The following is a 14419-nucleotide window of genomic DNA, read 5'->3' as shown; positions in this document are numbered from 1 at the left end:
TTGAAGTCAATGGGAATCTGGGGGGAGTCATACCTAGCACAAAGGAAGAGGGTTGTGGTTGTTGGAGGTCAATCATCACAGCCCCAGGGCATCACTGCAGGAGTTCCTCAGGGCAGTGTCCTAGGCCCAACCATCTTCAGCTGCTTCATCAATGACCTTCCCTCCATCATAAGGTTAGAAGTGGGAATGTTCACTGATAATTGCAGTGTTCAGTTCCATTTGCAGCTCCTCAGATAATAAACCAGCCCATGCCCACAAGCAGCAAGACCTGGATGGCATTCAGGCTTGGGCTGATGTGTGATGAGAATGCTACTTGCCACTTAAGGTCCAGGCAATGACTATCTCCAGCAAGCAAGAGTCTAACCACCGCCCTTTTGACACTCAATGGCATTGCCATCGCAGAATCCCCCACCATCAACATCCTGGAGGGGGTCACCATTGACCAGAAACTTAACTGGACCAGCCACACACATACTGTGGCTACAAGAGCAGGTCAGAGGCTGGGTATTTTGCGACGAGTGACTCACCTCCTGACTCCTCAAAGCCTTTCCACCACCTACAAGACACTAGTCAGGGGTGTGCTGGAATACTCTCCACTTGCCTGGATGAGTGCAACTCCAACAGTCAAGAAGCTCAACACCATTCAGGACAAAGCAGCCCACTTGATTGGCACCCCATCCACCACCTTAAACATTAATTCTCTCCACCACCAGTGCATTGTGGCTGCAGTGTGTACCATCTCCAAGATGCACTGCAGCAACTCACCAAGGCTTCTTTGGTAGCACCTCCTAAACCCGTGACCTCTGCCACCTCGAAGGACAAGGGCAGCAGGTGCATGGGAACACCCATCATCTGCAAGTTCCCCTCCAAGTCACACAGCATCCTCACTTGGAAATATATCACTTGTTCCTTCATCGTCACTGGGTCAGAATCCTGGAACGCCCTCCCTAACCGCACCATTGGAGTATCTTCACCATAGGGACTGCAGAGGTTCAAGAAGGTGCTCGCCACCACCTTCTCGAGGGCAATTCGGGATGGGCAATAAATGCTAGCCTTGACAACGATGCCTATATCCCAGGAACGAATGGCCAGGGAGTGGAATGGAGCCGGTGGCTGGGGAAAGGAGTTTGTGGTGGAGACTGAAAACAATGGCTTCGGTCTTGCCAATATTTAATTGGAGGAAATTTCTGCTCATCCAGTACTGGATGTCAGACAAGCAGGATGACAAATTAGAGTAGTGGAGGGGTCGAGAGAAGTGGTAGTAAATCCAATATGATTAAAAGCTGTCTTCTGTTTGGGTTCAAACAGACCATGAGTGAGAAGTCATTGCATCAACTGATCTTGCTTGATGCTGTCCACAATTATTGTTTCAGTAGGCAAAAAATGTAATCCCAATTCCGACACAAGTTCCATTTATAATTTCATTTAACCCTTGGACTGCTGGCAGCCATCTTCCTGGATCAGTTGGCTTCAATTTTCAGCTTTGGCACTATGAACTGAAGCAAATAGTAACATTATGTTAATAAAGCTACTCTAATGTCAGGATTTTTATTGCTGTCACATTATTTATAAGCTACAAAAATAACTGCTAAAAAAATGCATTTTATTCAGCAAATCTGAAAGCGAAGTATCTGAAATTTTCCGCCTGGAGACGCTGCTTGTATTTTGGTTTCAAGTTTTAACGTGCACTAAAAAGGAAACCTGAATTGTGACTTTTGGAGCCGTAGTACTTATTCTTCCCCCAAGGGTCATTCTGACAAGTGGTAACTTTGCTGTGGGTCATGTATTTAAATTAATCGAACATAGATAAAAGTCTTTTCCCTTTTCACTGCCTTTATTTATAAGCTCCTTCATTGTTCAAAATATAATTTCTTTAGTTGCTGAATTACTGATACATTCTAATAGATTTTTTTCTTCGCTAAATGTAATGTTTTCCTCTCCAGGAGCGGTAATGAAGAGAAGCTCATGGCATTGCTTACTCCGTTAAATGTAAACTGTCATGCCAGTGACGGAAGAAAGGTAAGAATATGTACTTGGTTTTCCACCTTAATTACCTAAAGCGGAGGTGTACAGGAACAAAGTAAAGAGCCAAACCTTGGTTGACTGGAAAGATGTTGGGTCGACTTAATTTCAGTGTTCAGACCTGTAGCAGCACGTACCAGTAAATTGTCAGATTACTTGATGTTTATAGTCACCCACCAGCCCCCACACAAAACTATGGAAGGTGGGATATTTAAATTATAGTTTGTGTCATCACTAGGATGTCACTAAAGCATGCAAGTATTATGTTCACTGGAACTGTGGGTAAACAAGCTGCAGTTTGCTTGGAGAGAGCATCTTGTGGTGTATAAACACAAGTGAAATACTGGTGTTTGTAGGCCCATCGCCAGTAGTGGCAGTGGTGGGCGCAAATTGAGGTGTTGAATTGAGGATCTCCAGACATGTATTGCGCAATATTTAAAAAGTATTGGCTTAAATGTTATGAATTTTCCTATAGTGTAGCAGTATCAAATGTATTAAATACCTTAGTGACAACACCGATAGTGATATTTTTGTTTGTCTACTAGTGATGCATTTAAATCTTGCATTAGACCAGGGGCGTCAAACTCAATTTATATGGTGGGCCTGATCCGACATCCTGGCATTCGGCATGGGTCACATTCAGCAAAAGCTATTTGGACACACTGGGGTACGAATTGTTATACATGTCGCCCATTTTACACCCCAAAACGGACACAATGTATACCAATTTCTGGGCACGAGGTCCTGGACCTAATCTGCGCCAGCTGCATTATCACTGCCATATTGGTCCTTACTGTTTTTAAGCATCCTTGCCAGCTGTCTGAAATCAGCATTGGATCAATTTAAATATGCAAAGAAGGGTCCTGGGCCTGTTTAAGGACCCTTCTGTAAAATGCGTGAAAAACTAGGTGGAGCATGTGTCATGCAATCTCCCAACTAGTTTTCAAGTTCTGCAGTGGCCTAAACAACAGTCCTTAGATGACCACTGGAGGCTGCTGAAGAAATGGTGGGGAAAGTATTTTTACTTTCCCTTCTGTGGAGCGTGGAGGAGCAGGAGTGGGCTGCTGCCAGCCCATACTCTGCCTTCCTGTATCTAACTCCTCCATGTGTTGGAGCTTACAATGTAAAATCAGGGCTGCAGCTCCCTGTGTGCAGTGAGAATCCTCCGTCTCTGTCCTCTTGTTCTCCATTCGCCCGCCAGTGGAAACAATCTTTCACTATTTACCCACAGTAAGATCCCCAGGTTTCACTCGGCCCTTTACTGGCTGCTCCTCTCTCGGTGCCTCTCCGACTCAGCGCCTCTCCCACTCCGCATGTTGCTGCTGCTGTTCCCGGCTCTGCAGAAAATGCTGTGCCCCAAGCCCACCCCACCCCATTCCCCAGACCTCTGTTCCTCCCCTCAACTCCACTGCAATCTCACGACCCCCATTCCCTAGTCTACTTCTCCTCCTCCAAGACCCCCTCTCCGACTGCAATCCCCTGCTCCTCCCCTCAACTCCACTGCAATCTCACGACCCCCATTCCCTAGTCTCCTCCTCCTCCAAGACCCCCTCTCCGACTGCAATCCCCTGTTCCTCCCCTCAACTCCACTGCAATCTCACGACCCCCATTCCCTAGTCTCCTTCTCCTCCTCCTCCAAGACCCCCTCTCCGACTGCAATGCCCTGTTCCTTCCCTCAACTCCACTGCAATCTCATGACCCCCATTCCCTAGTCTCCGTCTCCTCCTCCTCCAAGACCCCGTCTCCGACTGCAATCCCCTGCTCCTCCCCTCAACTCCACTGCAATCTCACGCCCCCCATTCCCTAGTCTCCTCCTCCAAGACCCCCTCTCCGACTGCAATCCCCTGCTCCTCCCCTCAACTCTGCTGCAATCTCACGCCCCCCCATTCCCTAGCCTCCTCCTCCAAGACCCCCTCTCCGACTGCAATCCCCTGTTCCTCCCCTCAACTCCACTGCAATCTCACGACCCCCATTCCCTAGTCTCCTTCTCCTCCTCCAAGACCCCCTCTCCGACTGCAATCCCCTGTTCCTCCCCTCAACTCCACTGCAATCTCACGACCCCCATTCCCTAGTCTCCTTCTCCTCCTCCAAGACCCCCTCTCCGACTGCAATCCCCTGCTCCTCCCCTCAACTCCACTGCAATCTCACGCCCCCCATTCCCTAGTCTCCTCCTCCAAGACCCCCTCTCCGACTGCAATCCCCTGCTCCTCCCCTCAACTCCACTGCAATCTCACGCCCCCCATTCCCTAGTCTCCTCCTCCAAGACCCCCTCTCCGACTGCAATCCCCTGCTCCTCCCCTCAACTCCGCTGCAATCTCACGCCCCCATTCCCTAGTCTCCTCCTCCAAGACCCCCTCTCCGACTGCAATCCCCTGTTCCTCCCCTCAACTCCACTGCAATCTCACGCCCCCCATTCCCTAGTCTCCTCCTCCAAGACCCCCTCTCCGACTGCAATCCCCTGTTCCTCCCCTCAACTCCACTGCAATCTCACGCCCCCCATTCCCTAGTCTCCTTCTCCTCCAAGACCCCCTCTCCGACTGCAATCCCCTGCCCGAGACTCAACCTCCCTGCACCTTTTGCAAATCCCAGTCTCTATTCACCCTCTCCCAGCCCTGCACCTCTCCAGGCTTTGTCATCTCTCCCTTCCATTAGCTGGTCTTGTTTCTGGTCACCCCTGAACAGGGGCTGGCTCTCTGTGCGGGCGGCGGATGATGTCGCACGGAAGATCGGGGGGCTTGCTGCAGCACAAAGTTTAAAAAGGCGCAATTCTCCTGGGCTGAGAGAAGCAGTACCTGGGAGATTCGGCAACCCTAAGTATAGCACGCTGCAGGCTGGATGAAATACTGCTGCGGGCTGTATGTTTGACACCCCTGTATTAGACCAATATTAAACTTGTTATAATTCATAAGCCACTTACTTTTGGAAAGTGCGTTGTTCCAGTAATGCACATGGTATGTTCTTGACCTTGTTATTACTGTCTTTGGGGAGAGCTCTGGTTGATTTGAATGTTTTCATTTGTTAGTATATTGGCCTATCTGTCGCAAGGTGGAAAGCCTGACTAGATGGGAGTGCATTTCAGTAGAAGTGGTTTCCATCAGTGGCAGAAGGAGATGAAGAACAACAATCTTCAGGTCAACTTCACCCATCTGTTTCTGTGCCCTGTTTTTCATCAAGTGGCATTGGCATTAGCTGTGAAATCCATGGCCCAATTTTTTTACTTGATGAAGTAAAGTATGAGCTAGGAAGGCAGGAGATAAAAATCATCAGAAGCGCATTTGGGGCTCCCCTCAAAAAGGGATGGTGGCATGCACTAAATTTATATTTAAATTCAACGTAAGTTTACGTTGCCAACCTGACTAGTAACATATTTTAATATAAGCATTTCAGAAACTAATCCTAAAATCTCTGCTGTAACAAAACCTGAACTATTTTTGCACACGATGCATGTGAAGTATTTTGTTAGCATAAACCCTCGTTACTTTAACAGTGTTTCACTGATATTTAAAGTGCTTGAATATTCTATGCTAATTTTGTTACAAAATTGAGATTTGCTAATGACAGAAAGTCGACCATTCTATCAAATCAGAATATTTTTCTATGTTCTCATACAACTATTGGTCAGCTGGCTACCTTTGCTGACTTAATCATTTCATGTGTTAAGTGCCTGCTACATTTACCGTGCAATTCTTAGGGTGCAGTATTGTAGTTTTCACGTGTATATTGTGGAAAGAGAAGAAATTGGAGTGGCAAGTTTTCAGTAAAGATTGGAGAAACAGTTCATAAATTATGCATTGAAAATTAATACAATAAGCAGTAGAAAAGCAAATCAGACAGCTTTTGCACTATTGCTTTTTGTAACAATGGATAGTGCTTGGGTTTCTCTGGATCAAATGTGGTATAAAGTAAAGTTAATATTTTATGTTAAGTTTTGCACCTCGCAAGGTATTTGCATGTCTTAGGTTACACAGAATGGCCGCAATAACTCAAATAACAATGTTTTCTTAATGAACTACTTGAGTGTTAAGAATGTTATACATAGTTTACTATCACTAATGTTTTTGCGCAAACCTAAGCTCAGACTGGTATATAGTGATTACTTTTACTAAATAAGAATTTTTTTTCATTTTTGACATTGCAGACTGCAGAACCTCACCCCATCAGTCTACGATGTAGAAATGGAAATATGGTACACTTCTTATGCACTATGGTTATTTACTGATACTGCAGTGTCAAATCTACGGTCTGTGACTTGTTCAAAAATTTTATATCCATAATTTAATGGATGTGGGATATATAAGTAAATGGCTGATTATATGTAAAGTTTAAATATTGCAGCTTGCAGTGTTGCCAGTCCATGTATTCACTCCCTTTTGTTTCCCCTCCCTCTGTCCTAATTTCACCTCCATGGTTTCTGACAAAAATGCTCGACTTAGTGCATTTTGGAAATGAATACCAACTTGTGTGTGGATCAGGATGCTACTTTATTTATGATTATGTTGCTGATACCTTGCTGAAGTAGCATGATTTGCTGGCTAAAATATATGTAGTCTGTAATGTATAAAATATTAGGTTTCAAGATGCTTGTGACCAGAGCTGAGATAGCTATGATTTTAATAAAAGTTTATCGTTTTTTCTGAGTCATGGCCCTCTGGATCATAAAAACGTGGCTACGCTGCCAATGATTTTTTAATCCATTGATTTCAATGGACAGCAAATAGCGGGCACTGCACCTGCGGTTTTCTGATCTGTGCTCATGGCAGGCCAGGTACCTCTGAGGACTTGGAAAATCTGTTTTTATACATAGATGCACAAGAAAAATTCAAACTGGTGAAAATGCTCAATAGACATCTGCCCAGATTTCATTGTAGATTCTTCTATAACCTAGGGAAAACCTTACATGGTAGCTAGAGATAAGGAAACATATGTAATTGAGCACTTAGATAGCAGTTCTTCAGTGAATGCTTGAAAAATGTTATACAACACTCAAATCCTAAACGAGTTACATAATGCACCTCATTTTCAAGCTATAAATCTCCTCGTCCCAAAGAAGTTTTAAGATAAACACACTTATTACCTGCGGTCAGTTGATGTAATGCTGGCTTGCCATTCAGACATCTTGGCTTGAAATCCTAAGCATTGACTCATTCTTGCGTTGTGCACATGGCCAAATGTTGACCGTTCCTGCTGAGTCACGAGGTAGATTCCAGGTAAAAATTGGAAGGGAGGGAAAACTCCATTCTTAGGTTTTTTGTGCATCCTGTTGGACGGTGAAGATCAGCGTGAAGACGGAAAGATGGGAACTAGATGTACAGTTACCAAACGGATATAAATTTCTCCTTTCACTGGTTTCACGGCAAGGTTGGAGACGGAATAAATTGGGCCTTTGTGAAGTTATTTCTTGTGCTACATGGGGGAGTTTGGACATGAGGGCATAAAGTTGCTGATAGATTGCTGATGCTGTTTTTTGTGCATTGTGTGCAGAATTTCACAAACAGCTATACAATAGAAACAGCACAGATTACAAGAACTCAAATACTGTAGCTTCAAACTGATGGCTTTCTTTCAAGGTAGCAGTGGAATGACAAAATGTCTAACCTTGCACTTGAATAGACTTTTATTTTTAATAAACTGGAGGGGAAGAAATTCCTGCACAGAGATCAAGGTTGAATGTCCGGCCCGACCAAAGGGATATCGTTGAGGGTTATTTTGTATAGACCAATGGGACTACAGCAGTGATATGCCATCTTGATGAACTTATATGAAAATACACATACAAAATATGCTACGAGTTGTAAATACAGATGTCTTTTCCTTGATGTAAAAATGCTGACACTTGGATTTTGTTTCCTCGTCAACTTCTTTCGAAAGTGGGTGTAGGAATCTGTGCATCACTGTAGGTACTTAACAGGATAGTGACCCACATACACACTTCATTCAGCTGAGAAGAATATATGCTTCAGGTCTGTGCATTCAGATTCAAGGCGGAAACTTTATGGAGATCAAAAGTTTTTACCATTTGCTATTTTGACTATTGATAGTTTCTTGAGTATGCATGTGATTGAGCATTTGTCCATTTTCTTTTGTGGCCTCAGTGGAGTAAATTTATTCTATATTTTTACCTTTTATGCCCGTCAGCTTTGTATGGTCATATAGTGGGTTTCTGTACATCTCGTTTTATTCTCCTCTTTCTATCGCCGCTCTTTTCCCCTTTCTCCCCGTGACTCAAGTGTGCTGTATTCAACCCCTTGCTAAACTCGGATGGCAAATATGGAATCGGCCCTTTCCAGAACCTGACCCTTAACTAAAAAATGCATCCTTACACTTGGTTGCCAGGTCTGTTCACTTATCAGGTTTTGCAGCTTTCATCCCTTGTGGATGGAAGATCCATAGGAGAACACACTATATTACTGAGCTTCACATTGTGCCTACAATGTCATAAGAATTAGGAGCAGGAGTAGGCCATACGGCCCCTCGAGCCTGCTCCGCCATTCCGTAAGATCTTTGAACTCAACTCCACTTTCCTGCCCTATCTCCATATCCCTTGATTGCCCATGAGCCCAAAAATCTATGTATCTCAGCCTTGAATATACTCAATGACTCAGCATCCACAGCCCTGTGGGGTAGAGAATTCCAAAGATTCACAACCCTCTGAGTGAAGAAATTCCGCCTCATCTCAGTCTTAAACGGCTGACCCCTTATCCTGAGACTATGCCTCCTAGTTCTAGACTCTCCAGCCAGAGGAAACAACCTCTCAGCATCTACTCTGTCAATCCCCCTCAGAATCTTTTACGTTTCAGTGAGATCACCTCTCATTGTTCTAAACGCCAGAGCGTATAGGCCCAATCTACTCAATCTCTTCTCATATAGGACAACCCTCTCATCCCAGGCATCAATCTAGTAAACCTTTGTTGCACTGCTCCAAGGCAAGTATGTCCTTCCTCAGATAAGACGACCAAAACTGTGCACAATACTGCAGGTGCGGTCTCACCAAAGCTCTGTACAATTGTAGTGAGACCTCCTTACTCTTGTACTCCAACCCCCTTGTAATAAAGGCCAACATGCCATTTGCCTTAGTTATTGCTTGCTGTACCTGCATGCTAACTTTGTGTTTCCTGTACAAGAACACCTAAATCTCTCTGAATGCTTTTTGTCTAATGATTAACACTGATGGAGAATCTCAATCTTATTCTCCATAAATACATCACATGCTCTTTTAGTCTTAAATTCCTTCAGCTCAACAGTTATAAGTCCTGTTTTAGTTTCATAAATCCATCATATAAGTATTGAAGTTTGTTTTCTCTTTAATCTGACCAGTGATTTCCCTCCCTTTGCCTCCTCTCTTGAAAGTGTGTATTGTTCCACAGTCACCATTGGTGTATAGTTTCAGGGGCACCATTGGCCTCTGGTATCTTTCCCCAGTGGCCATTATCTGTGTGAACCTTTGACACTGAGTGTAGGCATACGATTTGAATGGGAGCCATCCCAGATGAGCTGGATCCTGTCAACATCTGAAGTCCACTGCTAGATCAGGAGCAGGATCCCAGTCTGATTTCCACTCTCCAACCCTGTATGGCTCAACTGCTCACTAGCAAATTTACTGAGTCAATGGACACATTTGGGAGTTTCTAGTCTGAAGTTGTCCTGCAATTCCATCTTTAGAGATCTTTTTGCCATTGCACCCCTCTCAAGATTAGTGAAATTATGTTTCAGCTTGGCACGCTGTACAAATAAGATTTAAAAAAATTGTGCAAGTCTGGGCAATTTCATTTCATTTACCAATGAAAGAAGATAACTTCATCAACAACAAATGCATTAGATGTCGTCTTAGAGCTTAGTGATGAATATTAGGCTGATGGGCACCAAATGAAACGGATATTCACTCACTGTAGCTATACCACTTCATCTGTTAATCTAGATTCCATTTTTAGACAACTGAAAATCTAGAATCTCATCTTGTCTGAGACACCTCTTGCTCCCTTGATCCTATTCCCACTAAACCGCTGACCACCCAAGTTCACTTCCTGGCCCCCATGCCAACTGACATTGTAAATGATTCCCTCTCCTCTGGTGCTGTTCACTGAGTTTCAAAACTTCCATCTTCAAAAAAACCCACCCTTGACCCCTCTGTCCTTGCAAACTACCGCCCAATCTCCCTTTCCCTTTGAAGTCCTTTAACGTATTGTCACCTAAATCCATACCCATCTTTCCTGCAATCTCTCCAATCAGGATTCCGTCCCTCCCATGGCACTGAAAGGGTCCAAATCATAGTCTAAAATTTTGTCCTCTGATTGTGACTGTGTTGTATTTTCTCTCGTCGACTTCTCTGCAGCCTTTGACATGGTCGATCACACTGGCCTCCTCCAACACCTCACCTCTGTTCTCCAGTTCAGTGGGACTGCGCTCGCTTGGCTCCACTCTTATCTATCTGATCGTAAACAGAACATCTGCTGCAATGGTTTCTCTTCCTGCCACCACACCGTTACCTTTGGGGTAGACCAGTGATCTATCCTTGCCCCTCTCCTCTTTCTTATCTACATACAGCCCCTTGGCGACATCATCTGACGACATGGAGTCAGCTTCCACATGTATTCTGATGACACACAGCTCTACCTTTCCACCACCTCTCAATCTCTCCAATGCTTCTGTGCTTGCTGTCAGATTGCTTGACCGACATCAGTCCTGGATGGGCTGCAATTTCTTCCAGGTAAACATTGTAATGATCCAAAGCAATTGTCTTTGGCTCCTGCTGCAAAATCCATACTCTTGCCATCGATTCCATTCACCTCCCTGACCACTGTCTCCGATTGCATCCTTGTGCCATTTAATTAATCTCTGCTTTCCTATTTATACTTGCATGCTACCAAGCTAGATTTTACTCTTATGGATGTATGGAGGATGCATATTATTTGAAGGACAAAGATCCCCCTACAAGGGAGATCATCTTTTCAGAAGGTAAAGCTCTTCAATGTGCCCATATAGCTTTCTGTAAGATGGTCCCGTCTATTTCAGAGGGTGCAGATAAATATCTTTATTGAGTTCCCATTTGCAATGTTTCAATAGTGTCCCTGTTGACACACCGTTATTAGTCTGCTCAAATGGGTGTGGAAACCTATTCTGAAGGTTTGTCGGAAATTACTGCAGTAGTTGTACTTTTACAAAAGGGCTTAGCTCTTATGGTCTTGTACAGTAATAAAAATGTTATTGCCCCCAGTGACATGAATATGACTGGAATATTCCACCCCAAACTCTGTAGCAAAGTCTGCTATTTCCACCTCCATAACATCGCCATCTCCACCCTGCCTCAGCCTGTCTGCTGCTTTTCATCCACCTGTTTATTACCTCCAGACTTGACTGTTCCAATGATTTTCTGGCCGGCCTCCCATCCTCCATGCTCCGTAAACTTCAACTCATCCAAAACTCGCCCTACCCTACGCTAAGTCCCGGCCACTCATTACTCCTGTCTGTGTCAACCTACATTGGCTCCTGGTCCCCCCAATGCTGTAAATTAAAAATTCTCATACTTGTGATTAAGTCCCTTCTGGCTTTCCCCCTCCCCATCTATGTAACCTCCTCCAGTCCTACCACCTACCCCCATCCCAGAACTCTCCATTCCTCCAACTTTGAGCTCTTGTGCATTCTCCCTCGTTTTGCCCCACCATTGACAGCCATGCCTTCAGCTGCTCTCCATAAACCTAACCAACCTCTCCACTGTCCTCCTCCTTTAATACCCTCTTTAAAACCCACTTCTTTGACCAGGCCTTTGGTCACCCCTCTTATATCTCCTTCTCTGGCTCAGCATCCATTTTTCTCTGATTACGCCTTTGTGAAGTGCCTTGGGATGTTTTTCTTTGTTAAAGGCATTCTAAATGCGAGTTGTTCTAAGGTGATCATATGGAATAATCTTCACTCTTTCACTAAAAGCTGTTTTCTGGGCTTTTCTTTCAAAAAACAGACTCATTGATCCTTGGGTAGGGTAAGCATCAAATTGTCTTGCGTTGTTGGCACTTCTGTGGTATAGGCCAAGAAGGGAACAAAGTGAGAGAACCCATCTTTCTGATACGGTTTTCCTCACTCTGAATACAGTTCCTACTCTTCTTCCCAACTGCTTTAAACACAAACTTGGAGTGTTTAGACTTAGTTATTTAATTTCAACTTATTGTTCCAAGCTGTCTTGGAAAAGACCTGAGGACTATCTGTGGGCATTTATTGAACTGTAGGATTGGGGAAAGACCTACAGGTTCAGAGTAGGAAACTTTTAATAAACACCTTTTTAGTGATTTCCTCCATGGGTCTGTCTGAAAGTATATGTAGGATAAACATTGCAAGAATGAAGACAATGCAGTGGTCACCTTTGGCAAGAAAGTTCAACTATTTTCTCGGCTGTTTCAATGCACAGGAGAGTTAAGTTTCATTTCTTTACTGAACTCATCTTTGTATCTCTTGAGGGAGCTAGGATTCATTCAAGACCGTTTCCAAATAATTTGTAATGAACTATGTTTTTGCTATTTGTTTTACCTAAAGGTAGAGTAGCCTTTCCAAACCAAAGGGGCGTTTCTCTAAGTTGTGCAACACCATTTAAAAAAATTAAGTATCTCCCACACGCCATGGGAGTAAAGCCTAGCTTGAATGGTTTTGGGGAAACCATACACGTAGTACGGACATAAAAATTTCATGGTAGTGTTGCACATGATCTTGTACATCATGTCTGAAAAAAATCTCCAGGACTTGCACCATTGTGCTATTTCATTAAATGGTTGCATTCTCTGCTTGCCTAATTTTTATACGCGTGCTACCAAGTTAGGTTTTATTTCGATGGGTGTATGGAGAATGCATATCTCCCTACAAGGGAGATCATCTTTTCAGAAGGTAAAAATCTTTAATGTGCCCATATAGCTTTTCCTAAGATGGCCCTGTTCATTTAAGAGGATGCATATAAATAGCTTGCAATAAAGGATATTTGCAATGTTCCAATCGTGACCCCGTTGACGCCATTATCGGACTGCTCAACTGGGTGTGGAAACGGGTTCTGAAGGTTTGTAAGAAATTACTGCAGCAGTTGAACTTTTACAAAAGTGCTCAGCTCTTATGACCTTGTACAAACAATAAAAATGTTAATGCCCCCAATGACATGAATGTGACAGTATTATCTAGTAGTTGGTAGTTAAAGAAAGATTCAGAGATACAGTAATGAAAAGAAATGGGTGTTTATAAACCAAACATGGAATAAAAGTCAATCTCAAATGCTCATGGATAGTTGTTAAGGAATGAAAGTCTGCTCAAGGTCTAGCCAGATTGTAGGAAATCTGTCCTTGTATCATATTATAGCCATAGAACTGCTTTGGGAAACATTGACCCTGCAACAGAAGTGCCTATGTGGATCTTTTAGGTGAATTACAGTTGTCTAAATTAGTGCTGCGTGCCTTATTGCCAATTAATCAGATATAGCCAATCCTGAACTTTGGACTGCAGCCAACTTCAACTGAGTACGGAAAATCCAAAAGTAGTCCTTTTACCGGGATCTGGGGCAGGGGGAGGGGGAAAGGAGATAAGGTTTGATTATAAATTGAAATCTGTGGCATTCAAATTTCAGTTTTGCCAGATGTCTACTACCCATGGATTGGTGGCGCACTGTTTTGGTTAGCCAAGACCGAGGTGAACCACTGCTGAATGAATACCATCCTTAAATAGAAATACATAGAAGTTACAACACTGAAACAGGGCATTTGGCTCAACCAGTCTGTCAGTTTTTGACCTCCATGCAAGCCATAGTCGTAATCGCATTTATTCGCCCTGTTACCATATCCCTTTATCCCCTTTTTCTTCATCCACCAATCCAATTTAATCTTGAATGTTGACATTGTTTTTGACTCAACCACTAACCCTGGAAATGAATTTCACAGCCTCACAACTCTAAAGAAGTTTCTTTTACTCTCTGTGCTAAATCTCTTATATTTAATCTTGTATCGATGGTTCTTTATTCTACACCCCAAAACTACTGGAAACAATCTGCTTCTAGCTACTGTGTCCTAGTCTTTCATAATTTTAACATTTTTATCATGTTGCATAAACTACGTTATTATTCTGATGAAAAAAGCTCCAATTTTCCAAGTACTTGGGTTATTGGGCAGTTGATGTCACTGTATATATCTCCGGAGCATAAACAAGACACAAAGATTGAGGTCAGGAGCAAACATATTCTGAGTGCAAACATTGAGTTGACTCCTCGTCTGGAACCTGATCGTTACCAATTGCATTTTCAGCTGACAGTGAAAGATATTTATATTACGGTTGCAATCCTCTCTGAAAGGATGAGGAGCTGGAAGGCAGAGAGCACTAAGCCAATTCTCTCAAAGTTTCTTCTACAAATAGTTTCTGAATTTCTCTGAATATCTTTAAG

The 14419-nt window shown here is 43.5% G+C and overlaps 1 protein-coding gene across 4 annotated transcripts in view; it reads left to right on the top strand.

The window, feature by feature from the left end:
• Positions 1-14419, top strand: part of tnksa (tankyrase, TRF1-interacting ankyrin-related ADP-ribose polymerase a) — a 205264-nt gene that overhangs the window by 99175 nt on the left and 91670 nt on the right. For 3 of the 4 annotated variants that reach the window (XR_015077716.1, XM_085983225.1, XM_085983203.1), the window contains exons 5-6: positions 1944-2019; positions 6161-6208. Coding sequence is in view for 3 of the 4 variants with exons in the window: in XM_085983225.1 (XP_085839351.1) it covers positions 1944-2019; positions 6161-6208 (124 nt within the window). In the remaining variant the exon portion in view is untranslated. The remainder of the gene's footprint in view (positions 1-1943; positions 2020-6160; positions 6209-14419) is intronic. The other variant, XM_085983213.1, reaches the window with a different exon arrangement.

Source organism: Somniosus microcephalus, chromosome 1, assembly GCF_052327205.1.
Source record: "Somniosus microcephalus isolate GS21.2 chromosome 1, FLI_Smic_1.0, whole genome shotgun sequence".
Lineage (NCBI taxonomy): Eukaryota > Metazoa > Chordata > Chondrichthyes > Squaliformes > Somniosidae > Somniosus > Somniosus microcephalus.
This window is presented reverse-complemented; position numbering and strand designations above follow the sequence as displayed.